The following is a 24,132-nucleotide window of genomic DNA, read 5'->3' as shown; positions in this document are numbered from 1 at the left end:
ACTCAGATCTTCTGTCTCCTTGACCAATGCACCTCCCCCAAATCGGACATTCTTAATTTACACAGTTGACCCTTGAACGACGCACGTTTGAACTGCACAGGTCCACTTACACACAAATATTCTTCAATAGTAGATATTACATTACTGCATGGTCCATGGGTTAACCCTCACGTTGTTCAAGAGTCAACTGTATATATTTAGTTAGTAGACTTTAGATTTTACAAACTGTTTCTTACTACTGGTAATGTGAAGCAACAGTGAAACGAACAAGATGACTTTAAAAAAAAGGGTTTGAAAAGTTTGTCAGGTTTTTTATCTTTATTAAAGCATCTGTTATAAAGATGTGCTTTAACACCTCACTAAAGAAGATATACAAGCAGAAAACAAACACATGGAAAGCTCGATATCATACATCATTAGGGAATTGCAAACTAAAACAACACCGAGATACCACTGCACGCTTATTAGAAGGGCCAAAATCTGAAACACGGACACCACCAAATGCTAGGGAGGCTGTGAGGGAACAGGAATTCTCATTCATTGCTGGTGGAAGTGCGAAATGGTACAGCCACTCTGGAAGACAGTTTCTTACAAAACTAAACATACTCTTACCATACAATCCAGCAATCACACACGTTTGTATTTACCCAAAGGCGCTGAAAACTGAACTCCACAAAAAACATGCACACACGTTTATAGCAGCCTTATTCATAATTGGCAAAACTTGGAAGCAACCAAGATGTCCTTCAATGGGTGAATGCACAAACTGTGGTCCATCCAGACAATGGAATATTATTTAGCATTAAAAAAAATGAGTTTTCAAGCCATGAAAAGACATGCAGTACCCTTCAATGCATATTGCTAAGTGAAAGAAGCCAATCTGAAAAGGCTATATAATGTATCATTCCAACTATATAACATTCTGGAAAAGGCAAAACTATGCAGAGAGTTAAAAGATCAGTGGTTGCCAGGGGTTGGGGCGAGGGGGGGCAGAGGGAGGAAGGATGAATAGGTAGAGTACAGGGGCAGTTTTAAGGCAGTGAAACTATTCTGTATGATAATAGTGGATCCTCGTCATTATACGTTTGTCCAAAACGATAGAATGTACAACACCAAGAGTGAACCCTAATGTAAACTACGGACTTTGGGTGTGGGTTCATTGCTTTATACCGAGTGTACCATTGGGGCAGTTTACAAGGGACAGTCACATGGATTCTCAGAAAATTCACTAAACGTTCTTTGGAACATGAAAGATCATGACTTTACCCCAAAGAAGTTGATATTTAGTACAGAGAGAAGATCTCTTTAAGCATCAACAACCACATGGCATATTCATAATGAAAATAATTAAAGATTCAACATACCAATGCTTATTTTGTTAAAACAATTAAATACATTTTAACGTGTGATCAGGATTCAGGAAGCTTGTTCCCTGAGCTGAATGTGATGATTAAAACATCTGTCATTTCTGGTTAGAGGGGTCATGCTGAAACAGCTACCCTAGCAGTCTATGCTAAGCCTGTTGGATTGGACATAATCATCAAGTTACCTGAAGGTTATTATAAGGAGGAGACTAACTACTATTAGTAAAACCAAAGCTTAATGAAACAGATGAGAACACAAAAATTATCACTTATTATTATGGAACTGCCACAAATTAAACTTTTTAAACCCACTGCGTTAACAGAAAGAACACACACCTAGAATGAAAACTACATCTATCTCTGACATACGAAGAACCATGTGTTTGAACGATGTCAAATATGAATAATGTGCGTTCTGTAGCAAACACTGTGTTGAGGGCAGATATGAGGCCTAATTCTTCGCAGGGCTGCACCTGCCCCCAGGACTCCCCCTCCATGGCAGATCCAGCTGCCTCAGGGACTCAAGGAAACGGGAAGCATATATAAATGTCAAACTCACTAGAAAGAATTCTTACAAGGCACATGATACGGAATAACATTCATTCACCCAACATACGCACTGGACAACTATTCTGTGTCAGGCACAGGGCAGGGCACTGGGCAAACAGAGTGTGAGCAAAATTGGTTGCTGTGGTATCTGCCCGCGTGGAAATGCATGGAACACTAGAGCTCGCCCAGGCAGACACTGGGGGTGGGAGTCAGGCCCGTTGAGAAGCAAATAGTGAAGCTCCCCTTGAACTCTCTTAAACTCGCCACTGGGCAGTTGGTGTTTTGAGAAGCCTCTTCCAGCTTCTGGTGGCTGCAGGCTTCCTTGGCTTGTGGCCACATCACTCCAGTCTCTGCCTCTGTCTTCACATGGCTTTCTCCCCTGTGTGGGTCTGTTTCAAACTCCCTCTGCCTCCCTCTTATAAGGATACATGAGACTGCATTTAGGTTATCAGGGATTAGCAAAGATTATCCCACCAGGATAATCCAGATAAACTCCCCCCTCTCAAGATCCTAAATTTAATCACATCTTTCCCCATACAAGGTAAGATCCACTCTTTCGCCATTCACAGATTCTAGGAATTAGTAAGTGAATATATCTTTGGGGTGCCTGTGTGATAACACTGGGCCCACCCAGGTAATCCACGATACTCTCCCCCTCTTAAGGTCAGCTAAATAGCAACCTTCGTTTCATCTTCACCTTCAACCCCCCATTGCCAGGTCTGGTAACATACTCACAGGTTCCAGGGATTAACACGTGAACATTTCGGGGGAGTCATTATTCTGCCCACCACATATACAGCATAATTGTTACGGGCTGAAATGTGTTCCCCCAAAATTCAAATGTTGAAGTCTTAACCCCCAGTACCTCAGAATGTGACTGTGTTTGGAGATAGGGTTTTTAAAGAGATAATTGAGTTAAAATGAGGTCAATAGGACAGGCTCTAACCCAATATGGCTGGTGTCCTTGTAAGAAGAGACAGGGACACAGACACCCACCGAGGGAAGACCATGTGAAGACAGCCATCTATAAGTCAAGGAGAGAGATCTCAGAAGGAACCAACCCTCTTAACACCTGGATCTCTGCCTTCTAGCTTCCAGAACTGTGAAAAGATACATTTCCAATTGTTTAAGCTGCACAGTCTGTGGTACCTGGTTATGGTAGCGTGAGCAAACTAATACAGTAACCAAATCAAGGGAGCTACTCTCCCAACATATCACAGGTTTCATCCATATTCAAGGGGAAGGGACTGTACAAGCATGTATATAGGGAATGGGCTCTTGGGGGTATCTTACAATTCTGCCTTCCACAGGGGGCCTTACCCACCAGCCCTTTTTGCCAAGTCAGTCAGAAGAACTCATTTAACTTCTCTTTGCTCGTTCCATTTTACCGAGCTTTCTATTCCTTTCCCACTCACCTTTTTTGTTAAAATTTATTTTCTTGATCACTCAGCTTATTAATCTTAAATTCTAGTTGGTTCAAGGTGGGCTGGGAGGGAAGAGTGAGCAAAGAGTGGAGGATGAGAACTGTGTCTCTAGCTAAGAGCAGCAGAAATACTAGGAAAAAAGGCACAGCGCTCTCAATCTGTCCTACATCCAATTTTTTTTCGGAAAGAAATGGAATATAGAAATGTGAACAGACTTCATTTTTCACAGTCCCAAAACATTTTCATTTTCTATTGTGAGTCTTTTTAAAATAACAAAGTCTGGCTATGCCACATACGTTTTTCTTTAAAATACATATTTGTATAGTTTGCACATAGCTGAGAAAATCAGATTCTGTTTCTACTCTCATTCTTTCTGCTTTTGTGCATGTTAACAGGCCAGAGCTGAACTTGATGATGTTACCGATAATTGCAGAATCACATAGTAGAGCACTGGAGAGTGTTCCTGGACCGGGATGTCTGGCCGCCTCTTGCCACTGTTGTCTTTGGGACATGTCTTCAGCGGGACCCCAGCTGAAACACAGATGCAGTGCTGAAGGGTGGGAGTGGGGAGCGATTGAGAGAGTGTGTTTTAGGGCTTCAGAGCAGAGTGCACACCCTGGGAACAGAGAGCCACAGATGCCGATGGGAGAAAGAATTTGATGACCCTCTAACTGTTTCAGCCTTCTTCCCGAGGCAGAGCTGACCAAATTTCGTAGAGGGACTGTATTGGTATCTTGCCACCTACTAGGGCCAAGCCCTCATGCAGCTGTAAAGTCCTCTGGAAGATGGTCCCGCCCCAGGCCCTGCCCTGTCCTGACCCCCAAAAGCATGCCTCTCACACCTCCATTCCATATCTACGTGTATGTCCATATCCACGCCCGCAGCCATATCCGAATCTATTGTACATATACGTGTATACACTGCACGTTGCCTCATCCAGTTAACAAATCAGTTGAGCCCTGCAGCAAACATTGCTGGGAGCCTCACCAGCATCTAACCCCTCCTCCAGGGGTGGGCATTGAGTGGCCTGAGTTAACCAGTATAACCCCCAAGTGATTGGTTTGGGACTGGGCACTTGTCCAGGCATAAACCCACCAATGCTTGGCACTGCGTGGCCAAAGTGATTGTTTCACTGGTGGGCACATAAACTGAGTTACTCCGGAGTAAAAAGCCCAGGGGGGCTGTTCGGTGGTTGGATGACTGTCTGTGGTGTGCTGATGAAGCCCAGGAATGGCCGCAGTCATTTTGTCCTCATGAGGGAAGGAAGCCTGAGGATGTTACCAACACACTGAGAAGGACATGCAGAAAGAATCGCAGAGAAATGGAGCAGGCACCCTAATTAACTGTGCCAATGGCTTAGTCCCATCTCTGGCCTTTTGCATCGTTTGAACAGCATTTTCTGTTACTTGCGGTTAACCAAGAACATCCTTATTAAAACCAGTGCTAGGCCCTGGGGATTCAGTGGTGAATAAGACAGTGCCTACTCTCCTGAGCTTATGCTTTCATGGAGGGAGGCAGATAATAAACAAATAAGATCATTTCAATCAATGTTCTGTGAGAGTGATGTGGGACTTGCGACTTTCGATTAGGAGGCCTCTCTGGGGAGGTGACTTGAGAGTTGAGACCTGAAGGCTGAGAAGGAGCCAGGGGAGAGGGAAGATCTAAGGGATAGGGAAGAGCCGATGCAAAGCTGTGCGGTGGGAGTGGTCATGGGAGATCTGCGGAAGGGAAAGCAGGCTGCCCAATGCTGAGCAAGGGGGAGCGAATGAAACAAAGGGAGGAGGCCTGGCTTGTAGGCTGTGCATGGAGCCGGGATATCACTCTGAGGGAGACTGGGAGCTATTTGGAGGATTTTGAGCAGAGGTATGGCATGCCCGATCGATCGAAGATTTTGCGGTACGCGGGCCTCTCACTGTTGTGGCCTCTCCCTCTGCGGAGCACAGGCTCCGGACGCGCAGGCTCAGCGGCCATGGCTCACGGGCCCAGCCACTCCGCGGCATGTGGGATCTTCCTGGACCGGGGCACGAACCCGTGTCCCTTGCATCGGCAGGCGGACTCTCAACCAGTGCGCCATCAGGGAAGCCCTCGATCGAAGATTTTTAAAGGAAGAAACCTTCTAGCTGCTTTGTGGCGAAATGACTACAGTTGGAGGAGTGAAGCTGGTCCAGACCCAGGCGGTAGCAGGGAAGATGGTGAGAAGCAGAAAGATACAGGGACTTTCATCTCTAGCATGCATTCCCTCAGGGTAGCCCGATGCTCCTTTGAAGGGACGCTATCAAGTGAGTCGCCAGGATGTGAGCTGCTCTCCACCCAAGTCCTGTATTTTCTAAGAGGATTAACCTAAATGCATCTTTAATGGGCAAAACAGCGGGGTGTGCGTGAAATGAAGTGGAACGATGTCAGCAATGCGAGGAAAAATATTCGGGGGCAGGGGAGTCATACTATTAATGGAGTAGATATGCCTAGGAAACCCTTCTGGTTTTCTCCACTACTTCCTTTACTGTTCAGACCAAATTCACTTGAACTCCTGGGTTAGGTTTCGCCTCTCTCCGAAGACCACAGCGGTGAGGATTCCAAATAAGGTGAAGGCATCAGAGGAGCAGCAGTGGCCATTTCTTGGCACACCTAAGCTGTCTCCAAGTGGGCTGTTTCCTGTACTACAGTTTTCAGTTAACATAATTCATTAATAGTGAAGCAAAGTCAATATGGATGGTCAAGGAGCCCGTAAATTCTGATTTTAAACTAAACCTTCAATATAGCATTACACAGGATTCTACCTTTGCCTAATAAAGTGCCTGCCATTTCAGGCCTGCTTTATACAAACATCTTCAAGTCCAGCATTAAAAATATCCATGTATAATTCTCCATCTCTAGCAGTGGTTCTCAAACTGGCTGCATCAGAGCACAACCTGTTATAAATATGTATTTCCAGGCCCCACCGCCCCGAGGTTCTGACTCAGGTTTGGGTTAGGTCTGGGCACTAAATCCCACAAGGTGACTCCAGTGGTTTCTGCATTGTCATTACCTGTCTCCTGAGTTCCCTGGACATTTTACAACCTGTACTTTTGTATATAAATACAATTGTACGTAACCTGTACATTTTGATACTAAGATGTCTCAAATCTTTTTTTGGAGTGGGTATTTATTAATGAGAACTAGCTGGAACCCTCCAAAGTGCAGCAGGGAGCTGGAATGAGTACAGCTGACCCTTGAACCAGCGGGGATTAGGGACACCGACCCTCCCCACAGTGGGAACTCCTCTAACTCCACACTCCCCATCTGCAGCTTCAACCGACCAGATTGTGTAGCACTGTAGTATTCACTACTGAGAAAAGCCGTGAATAAGTGGACCCATGCAGTTCAAACCCGTGTTGTTCAAGGGTCAACTGTACAATCCACAAGTGGCCTAGAGGACAGAGGAAACAGGGCACTGGCATGAGGGAGTGGTGTGCTGGACATTGCCAGGAACTGACTATCCCTGTCTTTAATTAGCCACAGGTATTCCCCACCGTCACTCCTTCAGTGGTATTTGAAGCCCATTCGCCCCCAAATGATTTTTTTTTAAGGCACAAGGCAAGGAGCTGCTTTCTTTTCCCCACTGCTACCTACACCAATTCTGACAGGCCCAGCACAGCCCTTCCAGTCTCAGCATCCCTCACAGCCCCCACCCATTTGAGCATCTCTGGCCTACTTTTACTGCATAAAAGCTTTCCCTTGACAGCTCTATTCATATTCTATACAGTATAAACAGAGAGGCAAACAAATGTAAAAAAAAATGAAGAGGTTAATAAACTTAACTATTAATTTAATCAGGAGACATCTAAGTGTAATTACGAACACTTTTTTAATGACAACAGACGGTAAATTTATACAAGTTACAGGTTAGAATATAATGAATACAAAATCCATCCAGATAAGTTAGAAAAACATCACTCACAAAAGTAAATCTGATTCAAGTGGGTAAAGAACTCAAGCCCCCCATTTGGATAATCACACGCAGCTTTCAAGGTAGCGCATCTAAAATCTGCCCCTTGTCAGGGCGCTATTCAAGACTACAGCATATTCAGTGACTCTAGCGACTTCAAAGATTCTAACACTTTTAGCATCAAGGTCAAGAGAAATCTCATAACAGGTTCACTATGCAAAAAAAACGAGAAAATGTGAACGTTTTCTGCAAACTGTAAGGTGCTGTGCAGATGTTAGCTATTGCTATTATTACTGTTCAGTGAGATTTCACTGAACTTGAGAAAAAGGAAGACTAGTCTGTAACTGACAAATATGACCTACAGAACATCTTCAAAGGAACGCAGATATTACTTTCAAGCACACGTAGCAACAAAACAGGCAAGGAAAGTGTGGCCAGGAGTGATGTTAGGTTGAGGAATTCCAGAGTACTTTAATGAATATATAAAGGCTTAATCTGTTCACAGGTTACACGTAATATTTATCGTTAGGTTCCCAAAGTCCCTGAAAATAATTTATTTTCTCAGGTGACCCTTCCCCCTACAAAAAGGAAAAAGAAATCTTGTCAAGTTGTTGAGCGTGCTGCTTCAGGCCAGCTCTTGCAAACGCTATCTTAAATGGAAGAGCAGAGGCTGCGTGAATCAACTTGTACCATAGGCAAGCCATTTATAAAATGGCCTACCAACAATGTACAACTTCACTTGAGCATAAATAAAACAATAAACATGAACTTGTCTGGAGACAAGACATATACGCTAGATGCATTTAAAACAGGATATAAATTCTTTGTCTCACGTACCTTCAGCTTTCATCTTTCCTTGGGTACACCCTATCTGTTTAACTGTTTCTACTGGTCTCCTTGGGTACTCTAGCTGTATATATAAAATTTATACAAAAACAGAAAATAAACACCAAACAAGTCAAGCAGTTGCTTTTTGGGCAAAGCTGATGAGACCTTTATGATGAAAATAATCTTACAGTATATTTCTGTTATATTCCCATGAAACGCAGGTTGTTTTTTTTTTTCTTTTTTATGGAGGGTTTCAATTTCTTCAGCAATTCAAAACTGAATTCTGCTGTCATATGTAAAATGGTATCCACTTGAAGAGCTAATGACATCAGATGCATTCTACAGCAGACTTTTCATTTTTTAGCACAATGAGAATAAAGATTATATTCTGGGGGGCAACATGGGAGGTGAGGTGAATAAGGTCATGTGTTAAATCAGTAGCCTGTACTGACACTTCAAGTTACACTCCCTAATTGAGGTTATTCTTACAATCAGTTTTCAAACAATAGTGAACATATTCCTACCTTATAACATTTATATAAGGGCTCAATTGTAGCTTTCCTTTCTATACATCCGGAAGTATATACATTGTACAAGAGGAAATCACTGAGACATCTTGAAAAATAAATCTACTTGTCAAATACCATGTTATTTCAACAGCAGCAAACTACTCACTTAACAGTTAAAACCCTAAGAAAATATTAACTGGTGTGAAAACAAGTCTATATTGTAATAACCCCAAACATCAACCTTAGCATCCGATTCTAACTTTCAAATGCTGGGTACCTTTTCCAAGAGGAAATTACATCTGCTCTTGCATGAATCCCCGGTTTAAATACTTGCAGAAACACACCCATGTTATCTACTCAGCGAATGTCTGAAATCAAGCAAAACAATCCAACACAGGACATTAACGTTTTACAAATAGCATAAGATCCCAAAAGTACAAGAAAAACCTTGACATTATAGAAAAAGAAATTAGGTGGACAAATTTTAGTACCACAAGGCATCTAAAGAGGGGACCATCTAGAAATCTACCATACAGTACACTAGACTCAATCTGGAGTACCCTACAATTCCATATTAAATTTGTAGAATTTTATACCAAAACTGTAGTCTTTTTAAGAAAACATTTTACATTTAGAATAACTACTTAAGACATTTAAACTGTAGATAACATTTAACTATAAGCAAGAATAAAAAAGAGTCCTACAATAATCTTTTATTTCTTCTCAACAATTAAATAAACACAAATGCCTTCTTTGCTTTTATGCCTAACTACCTCTCTACTCCTTTAGTCCAGTTCCACAACATCAAAAGTAGGGGTGAACAAACAAAATCAGTAATGGCAAACACTCACAGCAAGAGCCGTTGTATTAGGGATTATCAATGACAGGAAATTTGTACAATGAAATATCTAGTTAAAAGAGTAACCTACTAGAGAATGGACTTGAGGATACGGGGAGGGGGAAGGGTAAGCTGGGACAAAGTGAGAGAGTGGCATGGACATATATACACTACCAAACGTAAAATAGATAGGTAGTGGGAAGCAGCTGCATAGCACAGGGAGATCAGCTCGGTGCTTTGTGACCACCTGGAGGGGTGGGATAGGGAGGGAGGGAGGGAGGGAGACACAAGAGGCAGGAGATATGGGAACATATGTATATGTATAACTGATTCACTTTGTTATAAAGCAGAAACTAACACACCACTGTAAAGCAATTATACTCCAATAAAGATGTTAAAAAAAAGACTCAATAAATGAAAGCTATTACTATTTAAAAAAAAAAGTAAAGGTAGAATGTGCTTTTTAAGAAAACGGCCAATAATCACTCATCTGAAAAAATGCAAATAGCCGCCAGGTAAAATGGGCAGAATTTGAACTTAAACCAAAGTTTTAGTGTGTAACAAACTAGCATTAAGAAATGAGCACAGGATGTAAACCAAAATAGTGGTTATCTCCAGGTGGCAACATTACAGGGAATTTAAATTTTCTTCCTGTTTTAATATGCACTTTTTTGGGGTGTGTTTTTAGATTGCACACAAGTAGTACCAAGTGGCTAGAAAGAACACAGACCAAGGAAACGAAAGTAAAACCACAGGGTCTTTTTCTATCAGAAAGGACCTCAAGGACTATCTAACTTAGATACATTATCTATTGATGTATCTGGGATATAACGGCACTGACTTAAAAGACTAGAGTAGAAATTCCAAGAATACTTCCTGGATGATAAAAATAACCTATTTTCAGGATTGTTTACACTCCCTAACTATGCAAAAATGAACACATTTAAATGTAAATTCACTCATATACATTATTAAAAAGTAGGAAAAACAAATTTAAAGGGAGTTCACACAACCTTGTAATTAAAGAGTAAGTTCATTGTTGAATGACCAGAGCAAAGCAGATCGTTACAGAGTTTGTCTGAAAGCAGCAGGCTGGCCTGAAAGGGGCCTTTAGGGAGTAGGCTGGGTGCCTAGGCAGGTAGCTCTCTCTGCTTTGCTGTCTGCATTCTTCAATAAACCCAGTCCTTTTACATGAATGGGTGTGATTCAACCTAGTTTCCCCATGAAATGATGTAATGAAAGATTTCTATTGACAAGGGATTACACTTTATGCAAAATTTCTCAGTGACATTCAGATTAATTCCAGTGTCCACAATTTAAGCAATTTCCAATACGCATTTACAACCCAAAACCCAATGACGTGGTATTTTCATGATAGTTAGGAAAAGTGTTCCAGCGAAAAATAAAGTTTAGATTTGCTCCACTATGTACATCTGAATATATCCAGAGGAGTAAAACTCAAAGCCAACCAAAAGACGAAATGCTATAAAATATTGTTTTGTTGTAAGATAATCAAATTCCTCCCAGAATAATGTGTAACTAATTTCACATACGTATTTGTAACCAATTTAACTTTTCCAAATTCTCATTTGCAAATGAGAGGCTCATACAGTTAAAACTGATACAAACCACTGTTTTAGAAGGATCAAAATTTACACTAGTCAAACGTGATTCCATAAGATTGATGTTCTTTCACTTTATTAAAATCATTTACCACTTACCATAAAATCATTTACTCCAGACACATTTACCATTTAAAAAAAATCAATTTAATGCTATCAAAAGGTGATGTTCACTTTAATCCTGTTTGCCTTCACGCCACTGCCTTGAGCCTTCATTCCAGGCCACGTAAACAAAGAGGGCGAGCACCACGTGGACAGCGACCACTGCAACAATAGCAGCATAAAAATAGCTGTCCCTATTGGACATCCCAAAGGCGCCTATCGAGAGAAAAAAAGTTTCCATTTTATTCCAAAATGTATCAAAATACAAAAAACAAAGCATACTAATTTTTAGTAGCTATATATTTAACTAGTCAGACAATTAAAAAGGAATGATTTGCATGGTGATAAATCAAGTATTCACTTAAAGATCTGAATACATTCTACACAAGAAGAACATTATGTTGAATGAAAACCACAACTGATCACTTCATCTAAGGACTCTGACATTAAAAAAGGGAGCTTTATTTTCTCTTCCTTCCAATGTCTTCCACCAAAGGTACGTTCCCCCAAATTCCTCCTCCCATGTCAGGCAACTCTTGCTCTCAAAGGGCTGTTAAAAGAAAGGATCTGCAAGCTATTCCACAGAAAACCATAAGCAAGTATGATGTCAAACTGAAATAACCAAGTGATGAAAAAGTTCATTTCATGCAACGTGATTTTTGAAAAGCAAAACAGAAGAAGCAAAATTAAGAATACCCAGTTTAAAGATATAAAGAAGTCATAAAAGCACAGAATCTCAAATATAGTTAAGGGGGAAAATGTCTTGTTTTATGGTCTAGGATTACCTTCAAAAACATAAGATTTAGTTGTGAAATATAACCCAATAGGTACAGTGATCATTAAAGCTGTGAAGAACAGGAGCGTCTTCAGAGTGGATGCTAATGAACTTTCATTTCTGGAATAAAGTAAACAAAGAGAAAATCAGAGCCTGCACAGCCATTTCCAACTATTCTTGTGTCCATAAATGCTATAAATACCCACAGAAAAGATGCTGGGAACACTGCTCCTGCCTTGAAAGCAGTGGCGAGAGGAAGAAGGGGCAGTGCCAGGGACTCAAAATTAGAAGATCCTAGAAATCCAGCAGCAGACCCAGTGTGAAAGGAAGTATAAAGTACAAAAAAGTGGTTTGTAATCTCCCAAGTGCTATGCAAATGTACACGATTTACAGAATTCACAATGGAGGTAGCAAGGGAGAAGATACACCGAAAACAACTAATGAACGTCCCTTCACAAAGCATCCTATCAGTGGCTAGCTGAATACAGTACAGACAAGGTTTGGGAATCTCCAAAGAAATAGGAGCCTAGAACAATTCAGCTGAAGGAAACGTACTCAAATGTCTTTGTAATTAAGTAGCTACAGTACAACTTAGACGGCCTTCACACATGGATGCATTAAAAGTTTGATATCGAGACACTTTTTGTTCAGTGAATTCTATTCTTCCAGACTATTTTAAAATCAATGGAAATAATGCAATGGGAAGTTTTGTTCCACAATACAATAAAATGATTCTGAAGAACGCAATTAAGCTTTTAAAATTATATGCTTAAAGAAAAACAAGTCAGATAAACTGTTACTTAAAACATTAGCAATGTAAAGATTATAGCCACACCCGCTTGTCCACGCATCACCTAAGACTTCATGGAGCTACAGAGGCAGAGCTTAGTGGTGGCGCCAGACCACGTGGCCCTCAAAACCTAAAATACTTACTATCTGGCCCTTTCCAGAAAAACTTCGCGAACCCCGATGTATACTATTCCAATTATGTTATAAATGTGTGCACATGAAAAAGGACTCCAGATTAATACACAATAATAAAGTTATTTCCCCACTTTCAAATATTCCTTAACGTTGTTTTACTGATAAGTAGATATACGTCAGCATTTGTCCTAATGCACTGTCACAAATGAGCAACTACTGACAGTGAAGCATAGTAAGCTTCCAGCAACCCTGGACACACACATACCTCATACATACCACCTCATACGTTACGTTTAAAAGCAGTAGGCCCTACAGCTTTTACCCTTTAGATAGTCTTTTTTTCCTTAAATCCAACCATCCTCACACTACCTTGTCAGAGAGGAAGAAATTTTCCTCTACCCTCCTGGGTTCTTCCGGCTGTTCTAAGAATTAAATTGACATGAGACATATTAACAGGAGAAATATCAAACAAAGTTGAGTAACATGTATACGTGGAAGAGACCCAGGAGAACTGAGTAACTCGCCAAAATGGCCGAAACCCTTGCCTTAAATACCATCTTCAGCTAAAGACAAAAGAGGATGTTGCGGGTAGGGGTTGGGGACTTCAAAGGGGAAGGTGGCAATTCACATGAAGATGGCAAAGCAAATGTTTGGTAAACAAGTGCTTGCTGGGCCATGCAGAGTCTATGGGACACAAAGTGGACACCGGTCTCTATGCCCCATTTCCCCACACCTGGCCCATACTCTTTGCAGGTATCTCTGGTGATAGCTCTCTTCCAGGAACAGGCCCTCTATCTAAATTTTTTTAGGCAATTAAGGGGAAGGTCAAAGTTTCTTCCTGAGTCTTTTGGGCCTTGACTGTTTTCAGTGTGAAATAATCTGCATAGCAAAGAGACATTTCGGGGTGGCAAGTGTCGCTCCCCTACAACCTGAACACACGTCCAACTTTATGCTCAGAGTCAACACTTGAACTTAATTCTTTCTGGAAATACTCAGCAAGAGGTTCCAGTTTTTATCTATATCTCTAGGAAGAATACAGCCCAGCCTTCAAGGTCCCCCCAGGATAACCTCTCTTCTAGGCACCTTTCCTGATAATGCCAGCTGGAACGGTTCATCGCTCTGGGATCCAACCACACTTAGTTCATGCCTGTTGTTACAGCACTTAACATGACAGCTTGTGTCCTAGGCAGTCCTGCACATTCGTCTGTACCCCTAGACAATCCAGGCAAAGGAGTTCTTATAATTGTGTATACCACTACAGGAGAGGCTTCTGGCAGGCCACAAAGGAAGGGAACATTTCACGTTTATACCAGTGGTCTACAAACTCTTTTGACTGTGCAATCCATCATTAAATAAAAGTTCTGAGCACATACCCCCATACAGGCATAATGGTTTTTAAAATAAATTATCTATATGCATATTACTCATGCATTATTTAAAATGTAAAACACATGCAAAAACAGACACTAAAAGGGATAAGGTTAAAAATTTTTTAATTTATGTAGAAATTCTACTATTTTCTTTCCATACTTCAGTGAATCATCTTTTAATACATACCACTTCGGTGATCACTCAGCTATACATTCTCATCTAACATACATAAGCTCCCTTACACTGTTTCCTAACAGAAAAATTTTAGAAAAATTTATTGCATAATCTTTATGAATAATATGAGTGTCTGCAGTTCTATATAAAAAATACAAAAAGTCACATCCAAAGAAAACAAAAACACTAATTTGAAAAGATACTTGCACCCCAATGTTCGCAGCAGCATTATTTACAATTACCAAGATACAGAAGCAACCTAAGTATCCATCAACAGATGAATGGACAAAGGAGATACGATATATATACGTATACACACAGACACAAACATATCAATACATACGTATAATGGAACACTACTCAGCCATAAAGAACAAAATTTTGCCACTTGCAGCAACGTGGATGGACTTGGAAGGCATTATGCTAAGTGAACTAAGTCAGAGACTGTATGATATCACTTACACATGGAATCTAAAAACCACAACACACTAGTGAAAATAACAAAAAAGCAGATTCACAGATATACAAAACAACCTAGTGGTTACCAGTGGGGAGGGCGGGAGGCGCAATACAGGGGAAGGGGAGTGGGAGGTACAAACTATTGTGTAGATAGGCTACAAGGATGTATTGTACAACATGGGGAATGTAGCCAATATTTTGTAATAACTATGTATGGAGTATAACCCTTTAAAAATTGTATAAAAATTAATACATACATACATACATAAAGTCGGTATTTGGCCAATTCTTTTGTGGACCCCAACAAAAAACTTGACCTTCATGGTGTTTCTTTGGGGAGTTAAAGTATGTGTTTTTCGTATGGATGCCAAGGGGGGAAAACCGCGGTGGGGTGGGGATGGTGGTGTGCGGATGGTGGTGTGCTGAATTGGGCAATTGGGATTGACATATATACACTGATGTGTATAAAATTGATGACTAATAACCTGCAGTATATAAAAAAAAACAAACAAAAAAACAACTAATACTAAACTTTCTTTGGGTTATTTGTAGGGAAATATGTTAATATAAATGTTTCAGACATTACATGAAATTTCTAAAAATCTTGTATGTTCTTGTATAATGTTATAAGTCATAATTCTAGTTATTACTTTAAAATGTATATCTCAAAGGTAACTAAACTTCCTTGTCAATTGCATTATTATGAACTTTCATCAAATCTTTAACCGTGGTCATTTTTAAATCTTTTGTCATTACAGACAGTTCTGGGTGTACTCTGATGCTTTTGCAAAAATGTTCCTATAAAAGGGTTTCATCTTCAAGGAATTCATGGAAAAGACTGACAAGTACAGGTTTCTGGTAACTGACTATACTGCTGAACTGAATGAATAAGCATTTTCAGAACTCTAATGGAAAACTGATGAATTCATAAAAGTGCTAACAAAAGATCAAGATGAAAAAAAATTAATTACATGGGACTGAGTGAACTGATGAGGATGATTATAATTTTTGTGACTTTCTGTTTGAATAAAAAAAAATCCCACAAGGACTCAGAGGCAAAAAATATACAAATCAATTTTCACTGCAAAGTAAAGGAGCTGTAACAGTGGAGGATTCCTGGACTGAATGTCAATATTATGACATAGTGTGAGTGTGTTTTGTGTTTGGTAATTGCAATCATTGTTGCTTTTGTTGTGGTCACCCATTTACAATGCTTGGCGTTAGTTTATTTATCTCTTGTAAAAATAAAATACAGTGTGTGTGTGTGTGTGTGTGTGTGTGAAAAAATAAATACTTAAATAAATAAATAAATTAAATAAAGTATGTGTTTTTGGTGTGCAAAATTCAGATCTAACCTGATAAAGAAACAAAGCTTGAGAACCTAGAGAAAGGGAAGGTTAACCGGTTCTCCTGTTCTTTAGATCATCTCTTGAACATCTATTATCTGGCCTGGCTTTGAGAAAAGTTTACTATTGAAAAGATGATATAATACCATAAAAATGTTTTAAAGCACACAAAATCACTTATGACCCCACCACACAAACAGAATCTTTTCTGCATGTTAATTTCTAGCCCCACGCACTCTACACATAGCATATCTTAACAATTTGTAGCTTATCTCCAACTCCTTCTCACCTCTCTTTACCTTAAGCTCCAAAAATTTGACTTTCAGTCTCACAAATATAGGACTAAGTACAAAGTTAAGCATACAAACTTCTGAGAACTAGTTTTTCAAACTTCCTCTAGTGTTTATAGGACATTTTCTCCTTGCCAGCTTGGGTATAACCGGTGATTTATTCTAAAACAAAGCTACTGATGTCTTTCAACTGATTTCTCCTATGTGTCTCTGATCGGGTGTTACTGAGACTTGTTAGAAATGAATGAGAACATTCAGAATTAGAACTGGCCTCACACAAAACAAATAATTCAGGATGAACCTTACTGTGTCCCCACTCTTAAAACCATCTAGAGTTTACCCACTTCATATAAACTTCTGCAGCAAACACTAAGCAGATAGAGCTTACCATGTTCCCTTTTATGGCAAGCAAGACTTCCACTGCAAGTAGATTTCACTGCAAATTCCATTAGGAAACACTAGAATCAGTCTAGGAGGGCTATACTGTATTCTAAGTGTACTTAATAAAAATACCTGTTGGTAGCGTCACTACTAAACAGTAATAAAAAAAATAAACACCTACATTGCCATTGTGAGAGTGAAAAAGATCACGGGGCTCCAAAAATCACGGGCTTTGGAGTCAGTGGGCTTGGACAACTGCCAGCTTTAACACTTACTAATTGTGTGACCTAACCGTGTGATCTTGGGCAAGTCACTTATTCTGAGTCAACTTCATCGTTTTTAAAAATCAGGAAACTAAGCACTTTCTTAATTCTGATAATGTATGTATAACAAAGCACCTAAGCTGAGCCTGGCACACACTGAATGGCGGCTAAACCCCTCCCCATCCTCTTGCCTCGTGAGATATCAAGAACCACCCGCTCTCTCCTCAGGTTCCCTCTACTCGGCCACCAGCCCCCATCCGACTGACTCCCCAAGTGAAGAAGGCTCAAATCAGGGAGAGCCCTTTCTCCCTTCCATTCGTTCATGCGTACAGCAAACATTTATTAAGCCCCGACGATGCAGGCCCTGTGGGGGAGACGGAGACGGAGAAGACCAGGTTCCTGTCCTCAGGGAGCACACCCTGCAGTGGGGAAAAAGACTGCAGACAGCAAGACCGCAATATAGACAACAGCGAGAAGTGGTGCTAGGCCAGAAACAGGAGCTGAAAGCCTCCCTACCTATCCCCCAAGACCCCGGGCCCCTTGCTCCCGAGCGAAGGGTAGGGGCCGGGCATGCAAACACTGCAGGTCCCAACCTACTTCCCCTCTCTCCTCTAGCCCGCAGCTCCGGCCCCGAGGGTCTAGACCTCACGCCCACCCACCGCAGGTCAGCCCGGTCGGCCCAGGCCTTCCCTCCTGCCCCGCTCCCAGCCAGGGACGGTCCGCCTCGTGCTTGAGGCCCCCGCCCGACCCCGCCCCGGACTACCTGAAGTCGCACGGCTGCAGCGCGTTCAGAGCCGCTTTATCAAAACGCTCCATGGCGTCGCCACGCCCGCAGCAGGCGCTCAGAAGCGAGCTGGGCTCGGCGTCCGCGCTTAATCGGCTCCGCGGGAGACCGGTCGAAGCAGACCGCGCCGGAAGTGCCGGCGAGTGCCGGTCGTTGGGCCGCAGCGCGCAGGCGCGGCGCGCCGTTGTGACGCCGGGCGCAGGCGCAGGCGCGGTCGCGAGCGTTCACGTGACTTACCGGCAGGGGCTGCGGGGCGTGCGCCCTGCCAAGAGAGGCCTGCGCTCCAGGAGCAGGCCGGGCGAGTACCCCAGCCACTCCACGTTGAGCCGGGACTTGCCTCGCAGCATGGTCCTCCGGAGAGGGCGGTGCTGCGGCCGCCCCCTGAGCGCGCGCGAGCACTCCTCGTCCCCGTTCCGGCCCCTATCGCCGAGCTGTGGTTGCGAGGCGACTGGAACAGATGATCTGCGAGCAAGGAAGACCAGGCAGACGACTGGGGCGCTAGGCAACCAAGCAGTTTCCGACGACAACAACACAAAAAAGTAGTGCACATTATTCCCCAGTCCTTGAGTAAATGCCTCATTAATTATTGCCCCCAGTGAAAGTCCAGCCGTGGCGAGCTGGGAGGAGTTAGTTTAACACTCACCGAGTCCGTAAAGCTAGGGAATGTCAGAGCTGAAAGAGCCCTTGCTGAGAGAGACCGTTCCAGGCCAGACGCTGGTGATCCCAGCTTCCACTTAAAGTTAAAAACATTTTGCAGCTGCTCAGAAAGCTGCCAATGAGACAACAGGGACTCAAATAGTAAGGGACAGATGGGCCTCCCGGGCTGCGCAACCCGAGAGATATATAAACGAAAAGGGTGCGTAAGCCTAGGGTCAGGCTTGACAGAATTAGGTTGCCACTGGCTGCTAATAAGAGGACAGCCCTTACATGGTCAACGCCTGGAAAGGGCCGCTGACCGCACATCTATTTTCTGCACCACATGGATACAAAGACCACATCTGAAATCATGACTAAACCAGCAGCTTAGAGCGGTGTTAGGGGCCTCGGACCGGAGAGCAGGAAGCCCGGGTCTGAGTTCAAATTACTAAATTTGTAATCCCTCACAGGTCCTCACCTAGACCCTTGGGGGTATAAGAACCACCTAATGCCAGAACTAGAGCAGAATTAGAATCTAAGCTCATGGGTCAGCAAACTGTGGCCAGACGGCCAAATATCTACAGCCTGCCTGCCACCTGTTTTTCTACAACACATGCGTTAAGAAAGGTCTTTCCGTTTTCAAATGCTTTAAAAAAAATCAAAAGAAGAATAACATTTTGTCACACGAGAAAACTACATGAAATTCAGATTTCAGTGTCCATAAATAAAATTTTATTGGAACTCAGCCATGCTCATTCTTTGTATGGCCTATGGCTCCTTTCATGCTACAATGGCAGCATTGTGTAGTTGTTTGTGACAGAGACTGTATGGGCCACAAAGCCTAAAGTATTTACTATCTGGCCCTTACCAGGAAATTTTGAGGACCCCTGCTCTAGCTAATCGCCTTATGATGAGGCCCTTGAACCCCTAGGGATCCATAAATGTAGTAAAGGGGGTTCTGACAATTTTTAATATTTTTAGAAACCTAATGAATTGAATGTATTTACTTGCCATAAGGGATCAACAGCTACTTAAAAACATCACCTTCGTTTGATTTTTGGCACTAATTATATCACACTGATGAGGTAATCCTGGTTATCTCATGAGAAAATACCCAAATTATTACTAAACTAAAATAAACTCTACTATACTTGGCCAACTAAATGTTTTAAAACATAGAATGAACACAAGAGGGAGGGATCTTTGCTTTTTGACTTTGTGTATCTCCAATGACTAGAGAAGGGCCTGGCATATAGTAGGTACTCAATAAATATCTGTTAAATAAATGGAGTCCACAAAAGGACAAAGAGCAAAGGGATTCTTGGTAGTGAAAAGATGGGGAACCACTGATGTAGTTGTATTAGCTTGCTAGGGCTGCCATAACAACATACCACAAAGTGAGCGGCTTAAACAACAGACATTTATTGTCACATAGTTCTGGAGGATAGAAGTCTGAGATCAAGGTGGCAGCAAGTGTGGTTCTTTCTGAGGGTGATGAAGGCGAACCTGTTTTGTGCCTCTCCCCCAGCTTCTGGTGGTTTACTGGCAATGTTTGGTGAGCCTTGTTTTGTAGGCACATCCCCCTGATGTCTGTATTTCTCTTCACATGGCGTTCTCCCTGTGTCTGTATCTGTATCAAAAGTTTTCCTTTTTATAAGGACACCAGTCATATTGGATTAGGGACCCCCCAACCTACTCCAGTATGACCTTATCTTAACCAATTACAACTACAATGACCCTATTTCCAAGTAAGGTCACATTCTGAGGTACTGGGGGTTAGGAATTTGACATATGAACTTGGGATGGAGGGGGCACACGATTCAGCCCATAGCAGTATTCTAAAGTCTTCCTTATACGGATGAGGAAACGGGTCCGGAAGGGACTTTTCAGGAGTCACACATATATCTAGTAGCTCAAGTCTTGCCTCCTAGGATGGCACCTTAGCAGCCTCTGGGGCAGTTGTGTGATAACTCAATCAAGAACCGTTCATAAATGAGATTTGAGGGGGGACAAAATGCCTGGCTGATATTATTTGCACATCAGTGTTTCATATAAACTAAACCTCTGTACCTCTTTTTCTTGCTGAGTTCTACACTCTACCAGGATTTACTGTGAGCTCACCTCACCGTAAATGGAGAGAGAACTTTCAGCATAAACTCAGAAACTGTAAGAGAAAGACAGAAATTAGCCAGTCCTGTGGCCCTGAACAAAGTCCTGAAACCTCGGACCTGCAGCAGCTGCTAAAGAGCTAGAGGCCAGTGGAGCCCAAACAGAGCTGTTGCCATGGGAATGAAATGGCATGTCAGGGGGCGTGGTCATTACGGAGGCATCCGGAACTAGCACCTCCGGTCTTCCCCCTGTGAATCAGAAAATGATTCTCAACTGAAAGAGCGCCGGTCAGGCCCTTTCATTTGAGTTGAGAAAAGTGAGAGCTAAAGTTGGGAAATGACGTGCTTCAAATCCACTGGATCAGTGATGGGATTAGAGAATTCATAGTTCCTAATTCTTCTAATAATTATTTTCCACTGTATCGTTTTATACTCTGTAGTATAAACCCAGTGACATGGAAAGTGTACACCCAAAGTACAATTTTTTTGTTTGTTTTATTTTGTTTTTGGCCGCAGTGCGCGGCTTTGGGGATCTTAGTTCCCCCACCAGGGATGGAACCCCCATGTGGCAGTGAAAGCACGGAGTCCTAACCACTGGACCGCCAGGGAATTCCCGCAAAGTTCAATTTGACAACAATCCCCAATTTGCTTTACTGACTCGAAACCATAACATCCTCTCCCCCTCAAGTCCCCCTTTGGGTGGCCCGCGATAGGGTTGCAGAGGAACAGTCATACTCGAAACACCAACCCATACTTTCTGAAGGGATCTTTGCACAGCGTGGCGTCTTAAGAACTAAGCCGTGAAGAAAACAGAAATGAGCTCCACCCTACAGTTAACAAAACTCATTAAAAACATTTATATAGAATATGTTTGCTGGCTCCTTCGGCTCCCAGGTCAGGGCTGGCCCCACGTGGCCCCAAGATACCCACCTCTCTAGTGTGCTCTCCCCTCACCCCAACACAAACACCTTGGACCACTTTGTAGTATATCCAAAACAGGCCGGTCATGGATCGGAACCTTCCATGTCCCCACCGGAAGTGACACTGCCCCCATTTGGGCCACCTCCCAAGTGCCATCTCTCCTTTCAGTATCCCCTGTGGCACTTCAGGCCTATGTGGTAGTTTGCGATCTTGCTGTGGACAAGAAAATGCTGCCGGCCATCAAGCCATCAGCTGCTGCAGCCACCCCCACCTGTGAGCCCTAAGGCTATATATCCTGGCTCCTCCCTTACCTCATCTCTCTACTGCCTTGAACATGTGCCCTCAGTCAGAGCTGCACTGAGAATCCTGCTAGGCCCACCTCTCTGGCTTCCCCCCTCCCACCCTCTATCTGCTTCCCTGCTCCCTAAACTCTGCTCTGAGAATATTAAAGCCAGAAGAATAAGAATTTACAAGATCTGTTCCCAAAACAATTCCACTAAGAATCCTTAGAGTACAGAGCTGACCCGGAGCACTTGAAATATTTCAGGGCCAAGCTTCGTGCCTCCCCACGTGGCCTCCCACCCTCCAGGCTCTGAGCAATTCATTGTGTTAATCCCCAGAGAATCTAGGTTTTCTTGTGAGGAATTATGTCCAGCACCCCCTTGTGGGGGACAAATTGGTACTTCAAGCCTGAGGAAGTCAGAGGGGGTGAGAGAGGAACCAGCTTCCTGGAGAGGCCTGTCCAGGTGGGTCCATCCCTGGCCCTGTCAACCAAGAAGGCCAAAATTTGCACCACATAGCTGCGGCTCTTTTGGAAATCCTGATTTGGAGAAGCTGTATGCTCAGTCCTCTGATTCCAGGTCAGGCTGAGATCTGACCGCAGGAGAATGATAGTTAAAAGAACTTTTGCCTGGAAAGTTCTGCACTAAGAAGGCAGCCTGGCAGCAACCCACCACCCAATTTCCTTTAGGAGCGCCACCTTGACATTGGTGTCACATACTTTATCTGGACACATGGCACTGGCATCTGGCTTTCCACCTGTCCTAGAGCCTGGCCAAGACAGCCACCATCCCTATCTTTCCTCTCAAAAAGGCCCTGAGCCCCACGAGACAAGTTAGAGCAAACATTGCCTCTGGGAATGTGTGAGGCATTGGAGGCTCACACCACCACAAAAGAAATCCTTCCTAGAACTGCCGCCAAGTGGCCATTCCACCTCTATTTCCCCTTCCAGAAACGAGGAGCTCAGTGCCTCCCAAGACGGCCAAAATTTTTTTCTTGCCTCCATAGGTAGCCTGTGGATGGTGGCCTCCTATTAACCTTGCCAACACTTGTTGCTGACCACATTTCACTGCTGAAACACATTCATCTCACTGTCAACAAGGGCCTCAAATCATCTCCCTGCAGGTCTTCTCTGTCCTGTCCCAGGTGGATTTTTAGAGCCAAATGTGTGTCCTCACATTGGTCACTGTGGCATCTCACCTCTGTGTCCACAAGGCCAACACACAAGAGCCAGTGGGGGAAACAACTGGGTTACGGTGGCAAGGACTAGACTTGACGCCAAGGACCTGGACTTGAATCTGGGTTCCTCTGTCACTTCCTTACTGTGGGACCACCCACAAGTCGATATCCCTTTCTGGGCATTCGTTTACTTCATCTGGAGACGGTTTGTTATGAGGATCTGATGACCAAGCAGGTGTAGTAGTCACTGGATAAACTGCAAAGCCCTGATGTGGCACAGGAGACAGAGAACTGGGCTGGGGGCAAAAAGAGCTGGGGGCCGCGTGTGACTCTGTCTGCAACTCCTGTGTGCCCTTGAGCAAGTCTCTTCACTTTCCCATCGGTCAATGTCTGAACTAGATCTGGGTGGGACTAAAGGCATGTCCAGTTAGCTTTCCAGGATACGTGAGGAAAGGTGGCAGTTGGAGATTCATCTGTTTTTTGAGAGCGTACGTTCTTTTCTAAGAGCCAAGGCATCTCTTTGTTCCACGGACAGTTTTGTGATCTGCCGCAAGAGAAAGAGTCCCAGGATGAAACACCGGACGCTGCTTCAGAGGAATGAGAGCAGAGAGTCAGTACAGTGGGTGGTAAGCCTCTGGCACACTGGCGTCACCTGAGGAATGGCTGCAGGAACAGGCCATGTAGCCTGAGGAAGAAAAGGACGGGAAGAGCTCTGTCTTCAGGTGTTTGAAGGGCTTTCACAGGGAAGGGAGATGAAATGAGTAGGGAGTACAGAGCGGAGCAGGTAGAGAAGTTGATCCAAGGGCAGAAGCCACGGGGAGTTTGCTTCCTCTCATTCTCAAGAATCACTTTCTACCTGTCAGACTATTAGAGCTTCTGCACGCAAGCATCTGCCCCCTTGGTCGGCTCGTCCCCTGGGGTGGAGGTGGAAGCGGACGGTGGATGCTCTTAGGTGACGAGTCCCTTCCTCCCCAGATCGGATGATTTTGTGTTGTCTGAGCCCTTGGTGAGATCAGGCCTATTTTTTATAGCACCTACTACAGATTTGTGTACACAGTTGGGCTTAGCTGAATGAGTGAAT

At 43.2% G+C, this 24,132-nt stretch overlaps 1 protein-coding gene and 1 long non-coding RNA gene across 2 annotated transcripts in view; both read right to left on the bottom strand.

Moving 5' to 3' along the window:
* LOC125963120 (uncharacterized) overlaps positions 1-24,132 on the bottom strand; it is a 228,868-nt gene that overhangs the window by 119,638 nt on the left and 85,098 nt on the right. The gene's annotated exons all lie outside the window — the stretch shown is intronic.
* Positions 11,119-18,088, bottom strand: VMA21 (vacuolar ATPase assembly factor VMA21). Its single transcript, XM_004284080.4, has 3 exons — positions 17,908-18,088; positions 11,947-12,056; positions 11,119-11,377 (listed from the first exon to the last, which is right to left on the bottom strand). The coding sequence occupies exons 1-3, from the start codon at positions 17,958-17,960 to the stop codon at positions 11,235-11,237; spliced, it is 306 nt and encodes a 101-aa protein (XP_004284128.1). The 5' UTR covers positions 17,961-18,088; the 3' UTR covers positions 11,119-11,234.

The sequence above is a fragment of the Orcinus orca genome, chromosome X (genome assembly GCF_937001465.1).
Source record: "Orcinus orca chromosome X, mOrcOrc1.1, whole genome shotgun sequence".
NCBI lineage: Eukaryota > Metazoa > Chordata > Mammalia > Artiodactyla > Delphinidae > Orcinus > Orcinus orca.
This window is presented reverse-complemented; position numbering and strand designations above follow the sequence as displayed.